The sequence below is a fragment of the Balearica regulorum genome, chromosome 22 (assembly GCF_011004875.1).
Source record: "Balearica regulorum gibbericeps isolate bBalReg1 chromosome 22, bBalReg1.pri, whole genome shotgun sequence".
Lineage (NCBI taxonomy): Eukaryota > Metazoa > Chordata > Aves > Gruiformes > Gruidae > Balearica > Balearica regulorum.
This window is the reverse complement of record NC_046205.1, coordinates 6416199-6432793: the sequence shown is the minus strand read 5'-3', so window position 1 is coordinate 6432793 and position 16595 is coordinate 6416199. Positions and strand designations below refer to the sequence as shown.

At 38.8% G+C, this 16595-nt stretch overlaps 1 protein-coding gene across 6 annotated transcripts in view; it reads left to right on the top strand.

Moving 5' to 3' along the window:
• Nucleotides 1-16595, top strand: part of LOC104637774 (zinc finger MYM-type protein 4) — a 43298-nt gene that overhangs the window by 17450 nt on the left and 9253 nt on the right. For 5 of the 6 annotated variants that reach the window (XR_012838617.1, XM_075773741.1, XM_075773739.1 and 2 more), the window contains 19 exons: nt 1555-1633; nt 2085-2337; nt 4178-4352; nt 4469-4681; nt 5992-6142; nt 6806-6921; nt 7055-7327; nt 7820-7970; nt 8243-8415; nt 8771-8921; nt 10541-10681; nt 10980-11017; nt 12243-12387; nt 13388-13509; nt 13857-14028; nt 14606-14659; nt 14776-14955; nt 15462-15556; nt 16125-16296. Coding sequence is in view for 5 of the 6 variants with exons in the window: in XM_075773741.1 (XP_075629856.1) it covers nt 1555-1633; nt 2085-2337; nt 4178-4352; nt 4469-4681; nt 5992-6142; nt 6806-6921; nt 7055-7327; nt 7820-7970; nt 8243-8415; nt 8771-8921; nt 10541-10681; nt 10980-11017; nt 12243-12387; nt 13388-13509; nt 13857-14028; nt 14606-14659; nt 14776-14955; nt 15462-15556; nt 16125-16296 (2854 nt within the window). In the remaining variant the exon portion in view is untranslated. The remainder of the gene's footprint in view (nt 1-1554; nt 1634-2084; nt 2338-4177; nt 4353-4468; nt 4682-5991; nt 6143-6805; nt 6922-7054; nt 7328-7819; nt 7971-8242; nt 8416-8770; nt 8922-10540; nt 10682-10979; nt 11018-12242; nt 12388-13387; nt 13510-13856; nt 14029-14605; nt 14660-14775; nt 14956-15461; nt 15557-16124; nt 16297-16595) is intronic. The other variant, XM_075773737.1, reaches the window with a different exon arrangement.

The following is a 16595-nucleotide window of genomic DNA, read 5'->3' as shown; positions in this document are numbered from 1 at the left end:
AATTCCTGGAGTAAAATCCTGTAATTTTCAACTCTGCCTGATATTGGAAAAGTATGAGAATTGATGGAGGTTCATTTTGTTTTGCTTTAGATTGGAATGAATATGGGGTTTTTTGGTTTTTCATACATCTTGGAAGATGAGAGCATTTCTTGCTGTAGCCTATAGTTGGAGCTGAAGGTTCTTGGCTTTCAGCACTGTTACACTACTTTGAAACTACACTTCATCATGCAGAGTTGATGTCAGGATTTGCCTCCATTTCTTTTACTAGTATTGACTAAGGATGAAACTGCAGTTAAAATGTTTAAAAAACTGTATTTCTGCAAATAACAGGTTTTTAAATTGTAATATTAAAAAAAAATATGGTGCTTTAAAACCTGTCATCACTGCATGCCCACACACAGCTTAAAAGCTTCTCTAACTTGAGACTTGAGTTTTTCCATCTGATGGTTCACATGATGAACAAATACCATTGCCTGTTCTCCTGGGAAACCTGTTGAGAAATAGTTTGAATGTCCTAGTGTAGAAACTTGTTGTTTTTCCACAGGAGTCAGAAGTGTTAAATTATAGTGTATAATATGTGGGTGTCAGTGTGTGATTTTTAGGAGACGGCTTAAGCTGAGGGAGCCAGTCCTCTGAAAAGGGAGAGCTTAATTTTGCTTAGTGATTTTGAATTGGCTTACCTTGCAGCCAGAGAGCAACTCTGAGTTCAGCTCAGTCATAACATGACATCATGCCCTCACCACTCTCAAATGACTGTAAGTAGGTTAAATCTCACCATCTCCGTAGTCCAAGAGATTATGCTTTTCAGCCTATTAAGATTTACATGTAGAATGTTACAAGCTGCTTTGTGGTTCAGATTTCTAGGGAGAGCACGGGCAGGAAGCGTGGTGTCAAAGTATGAATAGCTGCTGTGGAGTAAGCTAGTAATTTATAGTATGTCAGCTATTCCACAAGGCATGGTCTGTAGGGATTTCCTCATCCTGTAGAAAATGTGAGGTTATTCTCACTCACTGAAGCCAGTCTAATTTGGGACTGTGATGGTCTGGCTCGAGTGGTGCCAGCTTTGACCTGCTGCAAAGCTTCACCTTAACCTCCTCCAAGGTAGTTAATTCGTGGTTAAGTACAGACTCTACTTCGTTATTATCGTCTATGAATGTGAAGATAAAGCTTGTTTCACAGAGCAGGGACAAGGACTGCAAAGCACTAGATGGAAAGTTTGAGTGAGTGGAAAGCAGAGATTTCTCTTAAGCTTTGTCTGGCTGAATTCTGAGGTGTCTCGGAGTACAGCTGGAAAGGGGAACGCGCCAGGCGCCCGCGCTTTTCCAGTCCTACACGACACCCTCGGTTGTAGTTCACTGTGAACCTCTGAGCAGGGTCTGTGTGTGGTGCTCATACAGCAACATCTGTAAACCTGGCCTTTGGAGCAGGCTTAGGAGTCTCACTTTTGCCTTCCCGGACCTTATGATTCAATACAGTGTTATAAAAGAATGGAAATCATGTAACCTGTTATTACATGTGTGTATTTGTTCTCCTTTTCCTTTCCCTTTGTTTTAGGAGTACGGCCAACAGCCAAAAACTCAGGAAGGGGAGCTGAAAATCAGTGCTGTATTTTCAGTCAGTGGCAGTCCTCTTGGTAAGGAATAGACAAGAATAACTTCACTTAAATCTGTAAAATATATCACCTTTGCAAATAGTCTTGCAGGTTATTCTGTGTTTCGTTTGCTATGTCTGACCCCAGTAGAAAAAAAGAACTAGTTTGTTTTAGAGACAATGAAATTCAGAGATTGAAAAATAATTGTATTTTTGAGGCAAAGGAAAATTGAATGTGAAAGGGATGTTAAAAGTGTGTTCTCGGTCTTAAGAGTGGTTCAAACAATGTACTATGCAGAAAACCAGCACAGGGCATGTGCTTACGAAGAGTTCATCTGCTATTTAGTTCTCCCTTAGACCCTGACAACCCAAATAAAGTCATAAGCTTTGTGCTTGCCCCCTGCACACAAGTGAATTATGTGCGATACATATATAACAGTTACTCTATGTTTTCTCTGTGGGGTTTTTTTTTGGTGTTGGTTTTTTTTTTTTAGCTCCACAGCTGTCATCAGGTTTCCAGCCTGCTGTGGCATCCTCTGGCATGAGTAAAATGCTTCCTTCAGTTCCAACCACAGCTGTTCGGGTTTCCTGTTCTGGCTGTAAAAAAATCCTGCAGAAGGGGCAAACTGCATACCAGAGGAAAGGCTCTACCCAGCTCTTCTGCTCCACACTGTGCCTCACTGGATACACTGTTCCAGCTTCTCGCCCACCAGCTTCTACCAAGAAAACCTGCTCAAGCTGCTCAAAGTAGGACACTATTTTAATTTGTTCTAGTAATAAGTGATATTCAAGCAGATAGTGAAAGGCTTCAATTCTCTCTTTACGCAACACACTGTTTCTGTAATGCACGCTTCCCTTCAAAAAATCGTGGCTGATAGTTATTTGTTAATTGATCTGCCAGCTTTCAGTTTCATTTTGTTAATTGGATTTTGCATACACATAGATTTAAAAGCCTCTGTTGTTAAGTGTGCATCTTGTCTTCTTTTGATTTAAATGAGCCAAATATGAAAAACTGTATTTCAAAAGGTACTGCATTTTTGTGCCATTTTAAAATGTCGTTGCACTCTCAAAACCACTAACGAGTACATTTAAAAAAATATTTTATGTATTATTTCTTCTAGATGAAAATGGATTTACTGAATACCTAAAATGAAATAAAACATGGGTAAAATAATATATTCAAGGCCGGATATTTCCTTAGATTCTTAAAAAAAAAATTAACTTTCCAGTCTGGCTCCATTCTGTGAGCTTAGATTTCTGTAGGTCTTACCTCTTTGAAACATGTCACTGCTGCTTTCATAAGATGTAGAGAGATGAAATGTATTGAGTTTTGTAGGAAGTTGGGATTTGAGCACCCAAATCAGTTACTTTCTACCTAGGCCTAGATTGGAAAGGTGAGGTTTGCTTTTGTGAGCCTACTTGAAAAAATTCTGTAAAAAAGATCTACATTTTCCACAGTCCTGTTGGAAACACAGGCCTGAATGTTCAGCTCTAAAAAACGTTTTAATTCCTGAAAATTTGTGTTCATTTGTATTGCGATGTCCAAATTAGCAAAAGGAGACCTTTGTGGCAGGCTTTTTAAGATGTCTTATTACTGTAGCATTAAGTTGAGGCAAATACATAACTTTGCAGACTGATTGTGCTACAGTCTGTTTATAGAGGAAAATTACTCATATGTATTATTTTTAGTTACGAAAGTTTCTTTGCAAAAGCAATGCTGCTTTGTTCCATCATTTCTTCAGCAACAAATTTATTACTTTCAGTTTTACAAGGTCAACTGAACTTAAACTTGAGACTTCAATTAATTATTCTTTTCTCTTGCTGTCTCAGTGTGAAAAGGCCTTGTAATAAAGTTTAGCAGTGTTGGCTGTAATTTGTATTTATTCTGTTGAAAAATGGTTTACCTCTGATAGAAGGCGGCATCCTTCCAACCAAGAAAATTATATAAGTGTTTCCTCCTAGTTTTTTGACTTAAGGGCTTTGAAACTTTTCTGTGAATGACTGTTTCAAAAGAGAGAAGAAATAAGGAGAAATTTTAGTTTGTTAAATCCGGCAACAAATAAACAGAACTGTAGATGGCAGATAAGGGGTGGAAAGTTACCGTACGAGTCAGACCATTTTGAACCGAACAGGACCAGAATTAGAAATTGTGACCCTTCATTTTTCCCTTTTCCCCCCCCTACCCCATTATGATTGGTATTTTCATTGTATAAGGGAATTATTCCACATATCCTGCTTTCTAATTTATTTATTTATTTTTAGCAAAGACTGTGCAAAGCAGTTATCTTTTCCCAGTTCCTTTTGAGAAGATTTAATAATACAACCTGGTGTATTTATAGGCCACTCTTAAGTCCAGGTACAAAATGTTTCACAAAATATCTACTTGGGAATTGTACTTTTAAACTATTTTCCTAATAAGAAAAGAAAAAATGAAGTCAGGTACTTAGAACAGCAAAAAAAAGAAAAGCTTTAAGTTAAATGAATCCACCCTCTTCTAGAGAATGTTTAGTCTGCAGAAAAAGAAAGGACAGCAAATTGACATGAAACCAGCATTAATTCTGTTTGTTTGTTTTTCTTTTTTCCATAGAGACATTCTAAATCCAAAGGATGTAATCACTGCCCAGTTTGACAATACAAACTCCAGTAAGGATTTCTGCAGCCAGTCTTGTCTTTCTACATACGAACTGAAAAGGAAACCTGTTGTTACTATTCATACCAACAGCATTTCAACCAAGTGCAGCATGTGCCAGAAGAATGCAGTGGTAATTGCAAACTTCTTTTTTGTTTGAATTTCCTTCAGATGAGGACAACTTGCTATCTCCGAGATGAGCATAGATATTCTTTCTGTTCTTGTTATATATTCTTTCTTTTCTTCCAGATTAGACACGAAGTGAATTACCAGAACGTTGTACACAAGCTCTGCAGCGACGCTTGCTTCTCCAAGTTCCGCTCAGCTAACAACTTGACCATGAACTGCTGCGAGAATTGCGGAGGATACTGCTACAGCGGCTCAGGCCAATGTCACATGCTTCAGATAGAGGGACAGTCAAAAAAGTTCTGCAGTTCAACATGTGTGACAGCATACAAGCAGGTATATTTGGGCAGAATAGGAAAAAATATGTCTTTGATTAGATTTTGGGTGTTTTAAGAAACACCCAATCTATCAGTTGATTATTTCAGTTACTATCTTGGTCAAAGATAAATCCTTTTGCCATTTGCTGCTTAATCCTTGCCTGGACATGTTGCTCTATTTCCCTTACCACTGAACTGGCTACCAGAGTATTCCAGTGTGAGAGAAGACAGTGGGACCACTCAGCAGCGGTCTGCCGTGACTTTTTCAGCCTTTGAGATGCTCCCTGTTTGAGTATTCTCTATTAAATTGTAGCATTTGAATTAAGTGGAGAGAAAAAGTAATAATTAGTTGATAATTTTGATTTTAATTTTTAAATTTTTAATGTTTTAATTTGATTATAATGGAGTCTCTTAAAGAGTTGAGCAGTTGAGAGAACCTTAATTTATTATAATAGCTCAATTATTTTTGACTGACTTATTTTAATGCAATTACTTTCGGAAAAATTGCCCTCTGATAAGATAGTGTAACTTCATTTTGTGACTTGACTCTGCTGCCCCATTATTCAGGCCACTTAGGCCAAGAAAGGCCTAATGAATTAAAAAAAACTCTGGTAAAAGTATTTCATCCAGAAAATTACCTACAACATTAGTTGTCCTCTGAAACAAATCTGGAAATCAAATTAAATAAGCTGGAAAGGAGAAGGATTTCATGGTGCTTTTGCATCTCACATCAAAACCTCATATATGTTAGTCTTCCTGAAAATACAGCACGTTCAAAGCTTATAAGTCTTCATCTGGTTTTTTTATTGATTTTTAAACAGCATTCAACTCCATTGTCAGATACATTCTGATAGTTTTGGGGGTTTTGTGGGTGAGAGAGGAACCTCCTTCTCTCCATTTTTTCCTCATCGGTTAAATGAGAGTATTGCTGATGTATTAAAAATCATAAGCAAAATGTTGCTTCTCAGGAAAAATGTTGAAGTCGTCCGATATGAGGTACTTGTTACGTGCTAGTACAACACGTAGTGGTGTTTGCACTCGGAGGCCTTTGCCCCGACAGCCTGTGTACTGTTTAAACTGGCCTGCAAAGGCAGCGCTTACCCTGAATGAGAGAGCCCAAGTCTCAGGTGGTCAAAGTGTGACTATAGGAAGCATGCTGGAGAGCTCAAGTAAGTATGTCTACATCACAGATAATACAGCTGCAAAATAAGTGCTGTTTCAAGTGCACTGGCTGTCACTTTTATACACGTTTTATAGGTTAGTGATTAATTTCCAGGTTAATAAAAATACTAAGTTTCAAAAGAATGACAGATTTTCATGTTTCCACAGAAGTCAGCTAAAATCACACCTTGTGGACTCTGTAAATCTTTGAGATCTTCAGCTGAGATGATAGAGAGCACAAATAACTTGGGAAAAACTGAACTGTTTTGCTCTGTTAACTGCTTGTCAGCATATAGAGTAAAAATGGTTACTTCTGCGGGTAAGTTTATCCTTTTGTGTCTTTAGAAGTGTAATTTCATGTAGCTCATATTCAAACTTAATTTGTCTTGAAAGTTAAGGCTGATAATCTTGGGGGGGGAGAGGAGGGGATTTTTTTTTTTTTAAAAGGCAGGTGCTGAGTTGGGAACGTAGGGACTTTCTACCATAGATAAACCTAACAGTGGCACTACAGCCATTTCGGCTTTGTTTTAGAGAGCTTAAACATGATAATATACCTTAATCTATTTTCTGCTCTTGCAAGGGCAGCTGATGGGTTTCCCAGCTAGACAAACCACTTGTGTGGACATATGCCACACCACCGCTGTGACTATTCTGCCCCTGTTCTCCAGGGCAATCAGCCTAGTTACCTCTGCCTAATGTTGCATTGAGCTAGGCAAACACATTCTCAGCTATTTTTCTTGTAAAACAGAAAAATGCTTACTGACATCCTAGGGATACTGGGAGATTAATTAAAAGATCTGGCAAGCAACAGGCACTGCAGCTGCAGTGTCTGCTTCTGAATCTGTAGAAACTTCGTCTTGGGCTTCTGTGTGTACCTTGGCTTGTCATTCAGATTCTCTGTTTTTGTATGCACAGTGCAAAATTATCTGCAATACAACTTGATGTTGCATAAATCACTTTTTCTTCTCTGTTTCACCCTCAGGTGTTCAAGTTCAGTGCAACAGCTGTAAAACTTCAGCAAACCCTCAGTATCACTTGGCTATGTCAGATGGGAGCATACGCAATTTTTGCAGCTACAGTTGTGTAGTAGCTTTTCAGGTGTGACATCTAGGATTTCTTCTTAGCTGAATTAATAGAATAATATGTTGATGGTGTAAATATCTGGGTAAATGTCAGGTAAAATAGGTACTACTGTAAAATAAAGTCTCTTCCTCAATTTGCTTTCCTGCAGAATTTGTTCAACAAGCCTGCAGGAATGAACTCCTCAGTGGTACCTCTGTCGCAAGGTCAAGTCATTGTAAGCATTCCCTCGGGGGCAACGGTTTCGGCAGGTGGCACCACCTCGACTGTGTCCCCCAGCTCCATGAGCAGTTCAGCTGCAGCTGGTCTACAGAGGCTGGCTGCCCAGTCCCAGCAAGTCACTTTTGCCCGCCCTGTTGTAAAACTCAGGTGTCAGCACTGTAACAGATTGTTCGCAACCAAACCAGAACTGCTTGACTACAAGGTAATAAAGATTAGGGCTTTTCAAGCTCATATTTCTCTACAGAAACCCAAGAAATTGTGGCTTATATGCAATGGTCTGTCAGTACTGCTCTGTTGCTTACTATGACCTGCTATGGAGGAATTTGGAACTGATTTTGGTATCATTTAACCATTATTATAAAGTAATACTGATACTAGCTCTTTGATCTTAGAAAAAAAAAAAACACCCTCCAAAAAAACCCAAACCCTATGATTGCCTGGCTAGGTAAGCACATTCCTGATTCTTGGTCCCAGAAATAATCCTTTTAATTCCAGGACAAAGCACATTGGTGAGGGCTTTCTGCAGAAAATTGTGCTGTCTTTGTTATAAAGCTAAATGGGGAGACTTATTCGCTAGTGCTGTTTGTTGTTGATTTCCAAGGGCATAAATATGCTTCTGAGTTTTTATTAACAATTTAAATGTATTATCTGGGATTTGAAACATTGAAAGCAAACCATCCTGGCTCTGTTGCAGGGTAAAATGTTCCAGTTTTGTGGGAAGACCTGCTGTGATGAATATAAGAAGAGGAGCAGTGTAATGGCAATGTGTGAATACTGCAAAATTGAGAAGATTATCAAGGAGACAGTGCGATTCTCAGGCATAGATAAGCCATTCTGTAGTGAAGGTAAGAAAGGGCAAGACTGGGTCTCAGACAAATCAAGTCAGAAGAGTTTTGTCTTAAAATTATTGATGATACTAAGAGAAACCTAATCTTTTTAGGTTAGAAAACTATGTTAGGTTTAGAAACACAGACCTTTGTTCACATTTTAGTGGTATGTTTCAACAAATTGTTACAGATTACAGACATAACTAAATATAAGAACTAGAAGTGCCAAGCAAATGTCATTTTGATACTGAAGGATGCTTTTATTTTCTTCCTATTTTCTCTTCTTTTAGGTTGTAAACTGCTCTATAAACATGACTTGGCTAAGCGGTGGGGAAACCACTGTAAAATGTGCAGTTACTGTTTACAGGCTTCCCCCAAACTGGTCCAGAATCATTTTGGGGGAAAAATGGAGGAATTTTGCTCAGAGGAGTGCATGTCTAAATTCACGGTTTTGTATTACCAGGTAAGCACTATTCTCACATAGCATCCTCTGGAATATAAACATGTTAGCAAAAGAACCTTTGTACATGAGGACCTGTGTGAACTGCCTGTAGTTAACTTCTCTGTCCATGGAATATGTTACATATATGTGAGAGATGAGTAAATCCGTCTTAACTTTTGAGTACCAGTTTTCTGTATAGAGAAAATCTAATATGGGTTGTGGAGAGACAGACACTGAATATCACTGCAAAAATGATGCACCCTTACAGATTTCTTTACACTATATTTGCTGAGCAGGGTTCAGAGAGGGTTTTTATACATATACTCTTTGTTGCTGTTTACAAGTGTGTTTAATTTCTCCCTCACTCTTTTCCCAGATGGCAAAGTGTGATGGTTGTAAGAGACAAGGTAAACTCAGTGAGTCCATGAAATGGCAAGGAGAGATCAAACATTTTTGCAATCTGCTTTGTATTCTGTTGTTCTGCAATCAGCAGAGTGTTTCTGACCCTCCACCCCCAAACAACACAGGTAAACCAGGCTGGGAATAGCATTGCCTTTTGGTGTACGTGACAGTGATATGGACATTTATTTGGAAAGTCGATTCAGTGAGCTTTTTAAGATGTATCTTCTACTGGCAGGGTTGCCCATTGCCATTGAATGGGCTCAGTTCTAGATCTCTTTCTTCAGACAATTTCAAACTTCTGCGGGTATGAAATGAGATTGCTTCATATTCCAAATCTAGATTGTGATTTTTAAAGAAGGTGAAACAAAAGCACTTACTTTTCAATCATTTGCGTAAGACAAAGGCCCATTTCATTGGGGTAAAATGTACTGATACCTATTGAAGACATGTTAAATACCTAGCTTGTCTCCTGTTCTTGATAAGATGTAGCCAGATACAGTAGAATTTAATGTTGATTTAACAAAAAAAAAAAAAATCAAGTGGTGAAATTAGTAGACTTAATGGTTGTAAATACAGACTTCCATATATGAACTTAAAGTAGCCAGTTCTGTGCAGTCTGTAGGCATATGAAGAGTTACCATTTCTATGTCATTAAGTGTTGATTCTTGAAATATCGATGCCAAGATTAATGTGCGCTGTAGCTATTTCCTTGCTCATTATTTTAGCAGATGGAATGGGAAGGAGGGTGGGAATGAAGCCCACAGGAATAGGAACTGTGAGTTTCTGTAGGGAATGAAATGCAAAGGGAAGAAAGGAAGAAAGGCCCACAAAGACAGGAAGAGGAAGCGAAACAAAGGCAGAAATAGCACTGATCCTAAAGAGGGGCATAACCTCCCACTGAGTGATGGTGACTGCAACAGTAAGGTACCCAACAAGCAATAAAGAATATTAACTGAAAGTTTATAGTAGGCAAGAACTCTTAAATTTTGTGCACATCTCCTGCTTACATTGGTGGGAGCTGTTTTCCCTGATTAAGAATATTATCTAAGTAACTTTATACTTTGAGGCCATAACCACACCACGTGACATCCCTGGTCTGGCCAGTACCCGTGGCTGTTAGCGAGGATAGCAAAACGAGCGGTGGCTGGCTTCTCCGGAAGCGTGCCTGCCATCTCAGCTGAGGCACGTGCAACGCCTCTGCAGAAGTGGGCTCCAGGCATCTCTCTGAACTGGGGGCTGCCACGGTAGTGGAGTGCCTCAGAGCAGTATTTTTTGATGAAATGTGGTAATTCATGGTAAAGTGGTAATGAGTGGTGCTTTCAAATGGAAAGAACCTAAGAATTCCTCCAATTGTGAGAGCCTCATAAAATTCACCTCATTCATTGTTTGTCAGGATCTTGACTGTCTCCTATACTACATGTGTTCAGTACCGAGCACAGTGAGGCATCCAGTCCTCTTGTGTGCTGAATGCTGCTGTAATGCACGTACTATTACAAAGAGAAAGCTTCTTTCATACAACGGTGAAGTTCTGAAATGTTTCAGTGACTGGAAAACAGCTTAAGTTTGCTTGTGGAACCAGGTGCTATTTAAACTGCAATGCTGCAGTTTGACACCTACCTTCCCTTCTCATAAAGCAGGCTTTTTCATTTGGAGATAAATCTGGAGGGTGGGTGTTGTTTCAGAAATGCTGTTTTATAAATTATGTCATTGCTTATTTTCATTTTCTTGTGTTCACTCTGTCCAGCAAACCTTTCTATGGCACCAGCTTCTTCATCAGGACCTCCTTCTTTGAGAAAGGACTCAACCCCTGTCATAGCAAATGTGGTGTCCCTTGCAAGCACCCCTGCTGCCCAGCCTACAGTTAACTCCAACAATGTTTTACAGGGTAAGACTGCTGAATAAGATGCCTATATTTTTAAATCTCTATTCCTGAACATTTCTATTTGTTCAGGGGTCTTTTCCACTGAGGACAACAGCCACTTCTTCATTATGCATCACATCAGTGCAGATGGTCACAGCTTTGTCCTTTCTTACCTAGGTATAAATAATGACTTAAATTTATCTTCATACACCAGGGAATGAGGTTTAATGGGAATTCTTTTTCTTGACCTTGGCAGAATATGGGTTATGGACCTTGATGATAAGTACGCAGACTATTCTTGTATGGTTTTTTTTCCTCACAGGTGCAGTCCCTACTGTGACAGCAAAAATAATAGGAGATGTAAGTTTTACGAGAGACTCTTTTTCTCACTTTCGCCCAGATTGTATCAATAACAAGTAAAGTATCCAAGAATTTTGCACCGTCATTTTGTAACTGCTTTTCCTGATTGGGATTGGGATTTAAAATTCATCCAGCTTGCAGATGCATTGGTTGGGGTTTTTTTTCAAATGGATAGGACTTGTATAAAAGTCTTTTTGTGTCCATTGACAGGTTGATTAGATGTTTTAAGACAGAGCTTGTCAGACCGTATCTCTTGAGATGGCTATAGTTGTCAAGCAATTCAGGTGTGGCTTCTGTACTTGGGGCTACCTTTTGTGGCCAGAAGTGGGATGTGATGTCAAAAGGACTAGCATGGGAGGAAGGGGACCAGCATGGGCTGCTGGGGCTGATATGACCCAGCTCTTGCAGCTTAGCTTTCCTTCCCCACTCCCCAGTAGTGTGGTAACGGAGCTGTGGGGAGCCATTGTCACCGCTTATCTGTGAATAACTCCTAGAGTTCCTATTCTTGGTCTCTTTGAGGTATGTGGTATATATCTTGTAACTCTCTTTAAAGGTGTAGATTTTGTTATGTCGCTCTTAGGTTCTGGAAGACTGACACCCTTGCCTTTAGCTGAAGTGTCATGGGTTAGGGTATGAATTTTCCCTAATGAAATAAATCCTATTATTTGAATGCATGACTGAAAATTACAGTTAGCAGGCCATGAAATTAGTACAAGCACAAATAGTCGGTCTGTGTGTAGTCAGGAAGTGATGCTGATACTGCCAGCAATTGTGTTCATTTTTTTCTTCGTTTCAGTGGTTTTACATCAATTTACTAAGTTTTTTGAGTATCTCTATCAGCCAGACTTTGAGTCATCAAAAATATCTTAACGTAACTCCTCTTTATATCTTTGCCATCAGTAAGATTCCAAGGGCAAAAGTTTATAGAAGTTATTTGACTACAGAAAACAAACATTCTTGCAGATTTGTTCAGTGCACTGGTAACAAAAAAAAAAAAAAAAAGCAGCCTATTGTTTGATTAAAATAAATTGAGGTGAAGACCAGAAAGCACCAAATACGTTAGCAGTCTGGTTTTGCAATAGTTTTTAAATAGTTTTTAAGTGATCATTTTTATCAGCAAGAAGAGTTTTGAATTGTTCGGCCTCCCATAGTAGAACAGATATTAATCTTCTGATATCCTTCAAACCAGTACTTACTCTGCCCTCATTTGTATTTTCCCAAACAGGCCAGTACTCAGACAGATGCCCTAAAGCTACCGCCATCCCAACCACCTAGGCTTCTAAAAAACAAAGCATTATTGTGCAAGCCAATCACTCAGACTAAGGCCACCTCGTGCAAACCTCACACACAAAACAAAGAATGCCAGACAGGTATGTGTCTCATCTCCTACCTGTTTCATCAAAGTATGTTGCCGTTGAGAGAGTAATGCACAATTTTACATGACAGGGAATATGTTTTAATTTATTTTAAAACCTTAAATAGTTTTCAGATTGTCGTATGGTATTTTCCAAGTAGCAGTTTGCCATACAGGTGTAAAACATTTGCTATTCTTTGAAATCCTTAAAGCTTCATGTGTGATGAATCTCTGACTCATCTTTAGCATTCTGTGATCATCTTATCTGTGAAAAATGAAGTGCAATGGTTAAGTGACATGCAAAAGGCTACCAAGGGAACTTTGTTTTCCTCAGGACAGAAGTTGTGAGTTCTCACAGCACAAGACACAAAAGCAGACTCATTTTAATAAAGGCATGATTTCTCAAAGGTTATGTCAACTCTCACTTTCCTTTAATTATTAGATACAAATACTGAGAACCTCTGAAAATTAAGTCTCTGTTTCTAAGACCATTTGATTAGATTCATATTTGCTCTAAGCTCCCTCTGTGGGCAGGAGGAAACAGAAGCTCCTTCAAAGGTTATTATGTAGTCCAGACTGTCGCTGAGGAGTGGTTTTCTCATCGTTGTTACGTTAGAAGGAAGATACCTAGTGTTGATGTAAACCTCTCAGTGACGGAGATGAAGTTAAGTGGGAAGATCGTAGTTAGTTTTTTTTAATGGTACCTTCTTACGATCTTGTAGTTAATTGTGAGATAATTGCAGTAACACACCATTTACCTGGATAGTATTTGATACTTATTTCCACTCTTCCCTTCCAGAATTCATGTATAAGGTCACAGTGCTGTTTGTTTCTGAACTGTAGTATTAATACTTGTACAACAATGCTAAAGTGAAAGGTGACTCTGAACCAAGACGCAGTACTGCGCACATTGAGTTACAAGCAGAAGTCCAAACAATTGTCATGGACGCTGTGAAGTGTACTGGATGGTCATATGGTTAAACAGTTTTTGTTTTGTTCTACTTTTGATACAACAGAAGAAGAAGAAGTAGTTCAGCCCCAGATCATTGTGGTACCTGTTCCTGTACCAGTGTTTGTGCCAGTACCCCTTCACCTCTACACTCAGTACACACCAGTTCCACTTGGGATGCCAGTACCTGTAAGTTCCACTTCAGTTCACTAGAGAACTGGTTTACAGTCTTGTTTCTGAACAGGACACAGAGCAGTGTCGTTGGGTTTTGTGACTAGTCATCCAAGAGCTATTTGGAGTCCTTGAAACCATTTCTTTCCATGGTGCATCATGTTTGGTTAAGCATCATCACACAAACCCACCAATTTGTAGGGTTATTACAGAAATGAAACAAGTTGTCCAGTCCAGAGTTATTTTAAAATTGAATTTAGTAGTGTTAAAATATATGTCAGATTAAATGAGAGGAATGTCCCCTGTGTATTTGCTGTTTCCCTTCACCCCCAAACAAGCTCTAATATTTTCCACTTATTCCATAGGTACCAGTTCCCATGCTCTTCCCAACTACCCTGGATAATGCTGATAAGATCATTGAAACTATTCAGGATATCAAAGAAAAGATTCCCACAAATCCATTTGAAGCCGATCTCCTTCAGATGGCAGAAATGATTGCAGAAGATGAGGAGAAAGAAAAAACACACTCTCATGGTGGTACGTGATGTTTTTAAAAAGGAAACTAAATGCAGTGAGATGGAGGTCCTCTCATCATGGAAAATAGGTAGAGAAATAGATTTGACTTTTGTTGATAGTAACAAATTCCTAGAGGTAGCAACCTCCGGAGTAGTACAGCATGCATTAGGAGAAGGAGTCAAGAAGACAGAGCAGCTGCTCTACAAGAATATTTTCCTAGCAGGCTTTTTATGGTGGATTCTTGGAGGGTGATGCAGGTTAGAACCTGTTGTATAGTGATCATCCCATGTAATAAAGGTGGAGCATCTGAAAAGAAATGAACAAAGTATTGTATTTGTCTACAAATGACTCAAATAACAAACACGGAGGGATGGAAGCATGTAGAAAAGCAAGCATGGGTTAGTTCTGCATTTCTGTTTCTCCTGTAACAGCATGGCCTAGGTAGAAAGGTGTTAAGAGAACTCTAGTGGAGGAGACGATGGATCATGTGTGGTAGTGTTATGACCTAATACATATTTTTTTGGTGTTCAAAATACTTTGTATTAGTTATGTAAGCTGTCAATCATTTGTAGATACAGATTTCCTTCTTTTTCTAAAGGATCTCAAACATCTGAGCATGAGCTTTTTCTGGACCCCAAGATATTTGAGAAAGGTCAGTTGGATTTTTTTGCAAATGGACTTTGATCCTGCTGTGTCTTCTCTTGCAAGCTCCTCTTTTTGTATGTCCTTTCCTATAGCACGTGGTATATCTGATCACTCTCATTACAGACCAAGGTAGCACTTACAGTGGAGATCTAGAATCGGAAGCAGTGTCCACTCCACACAGTTGGGAGGATGAGTTAAATCACTATGCCTTACGATCAAATGCCCTGCCAGAACCAGATCCAGAACTGAAGCAGTTCTCCAAAGGCGATGTGGAACAGGACCTGGAGGCAGATTTTCCATCAGGTCTGTATAATGCGAAGAAAAATGCATTGTTGTATAAAAGTACGCGCAATTTTCTGAGTAAGCATTGTACCAGCGGTCTGCTTATGAAGGGTATGTGTTTTCATTCAGTAAAACTGTATATTTAAAGCTGCAGTAATATATCAGCTCTACTAAAAATGGCTATTTTAAAAATATTATTGCTATCGTTAAAGGCTGCATTCTGCAGAACCCCCAACAGGAGTAGCAGGTAGCCTTGCTTGACTCCTTGGAATTTATCGCTTCTGTGTCCCTAGGTATAATCCACGTGAGTTGTGCGGAAGAAAATAAGTTTGCCTGAATAAGTACACCCACTGTTTGGGGGAGCTTTTTTCCCCTTCTGAGAATTTACTTATTTTATACAGAAGGTAATTATTTGAATATACAGGTGCAATTGCCAACTGTAAGATATTCCATAGTATCTAAGTGACACTTCTACCTGGGCTGGAAATCATATAATTAAACTCTTAATGGTGTTGATTTGACTTCAGACTCATTTGACCCTCTCAGTAAAGGACTGGGTTTGCATTCACGTTCCCGAGCAAGACGGAGACATAGAGATGGCTTCCCACAGCCAAAAAGACGGGTAAGAAAGTACTTCTGGAACACAAGTTCCTTGCATTTGAAGTAATAACATTATGTGCATGCTTATTCTCAGCAGTAAAAAAATACTGCTCCAGGGTGAAAATGAGAAGTCAATTTGACTGCACTGTGTATTTTTTCCTGTTCCGCTATATGAGATAAGATTTTATTTCCTCCCTCTCTGCAACTAGGTAGAAAAAGTGCTCTTTTTAGTGCAGAACATTTTTAAATGTGTATTGTTTCAAAAAAACTCCAAAAGAGATGTCTTTTAAGTAGTGTCATAATCTACAGGAAAGAGTCCATTTTTTCTTGTGTTGCTAGAGAGGAATATATTTCTCTGCATATTTATCACAGTGAGAATTAATGTATTTTATCACACCTTTTCTGTAAAATGTGGTTAATATTTGTCCACATATTAAAAATACATATATAACCACTCAGATTCTGTCACGAGAGTAGGATTTTCTTGTTATGCGAGCATAATGATCTTTTTACGTGAGATCGAGTTAAGCATCCACAGATTAAGAGGTTATTAAATGTTTATTTGTTTTGATTTGTTTGTTTGCCTGTAGGGACGGAAGAAGTCTGTAGTTTCTGTAGAGCCCCGGAATCTGATGCAGGGCTCCTACCCAGGGTGCTCTGTTTCTGGGATGACCCTGAAGTATATGTACGGGGTAAACGCCTGGAAAAACTGGGTCCAATGGAAAAACGCACAGGAGGAGCAAGGGGACCTGAAGTTTTCAGGTAATTTTTTTCTCACTCAGTGCAAACAGAAATAGTTGAAGAGCACTTGGCATGATATGTTGTTCAAATAAAAATTAGGATTAGATATTACTGAGTTTTTAAATATCCATGAGTGGAGAAAAGATTTTATGGAATACTGTCTTACGTCTTTTCATGCATTTAAAAGTCATAGCTATTACATTCTTAATTGATCTGTTACCTATTAAAACAGGCTCTAAAATAGCAGATTTCCTTTTGACATTAGAAATGTTAGTCTTTTAACCTCCACTTTGTGTTCATTTGCATATAGTAATTCTTCA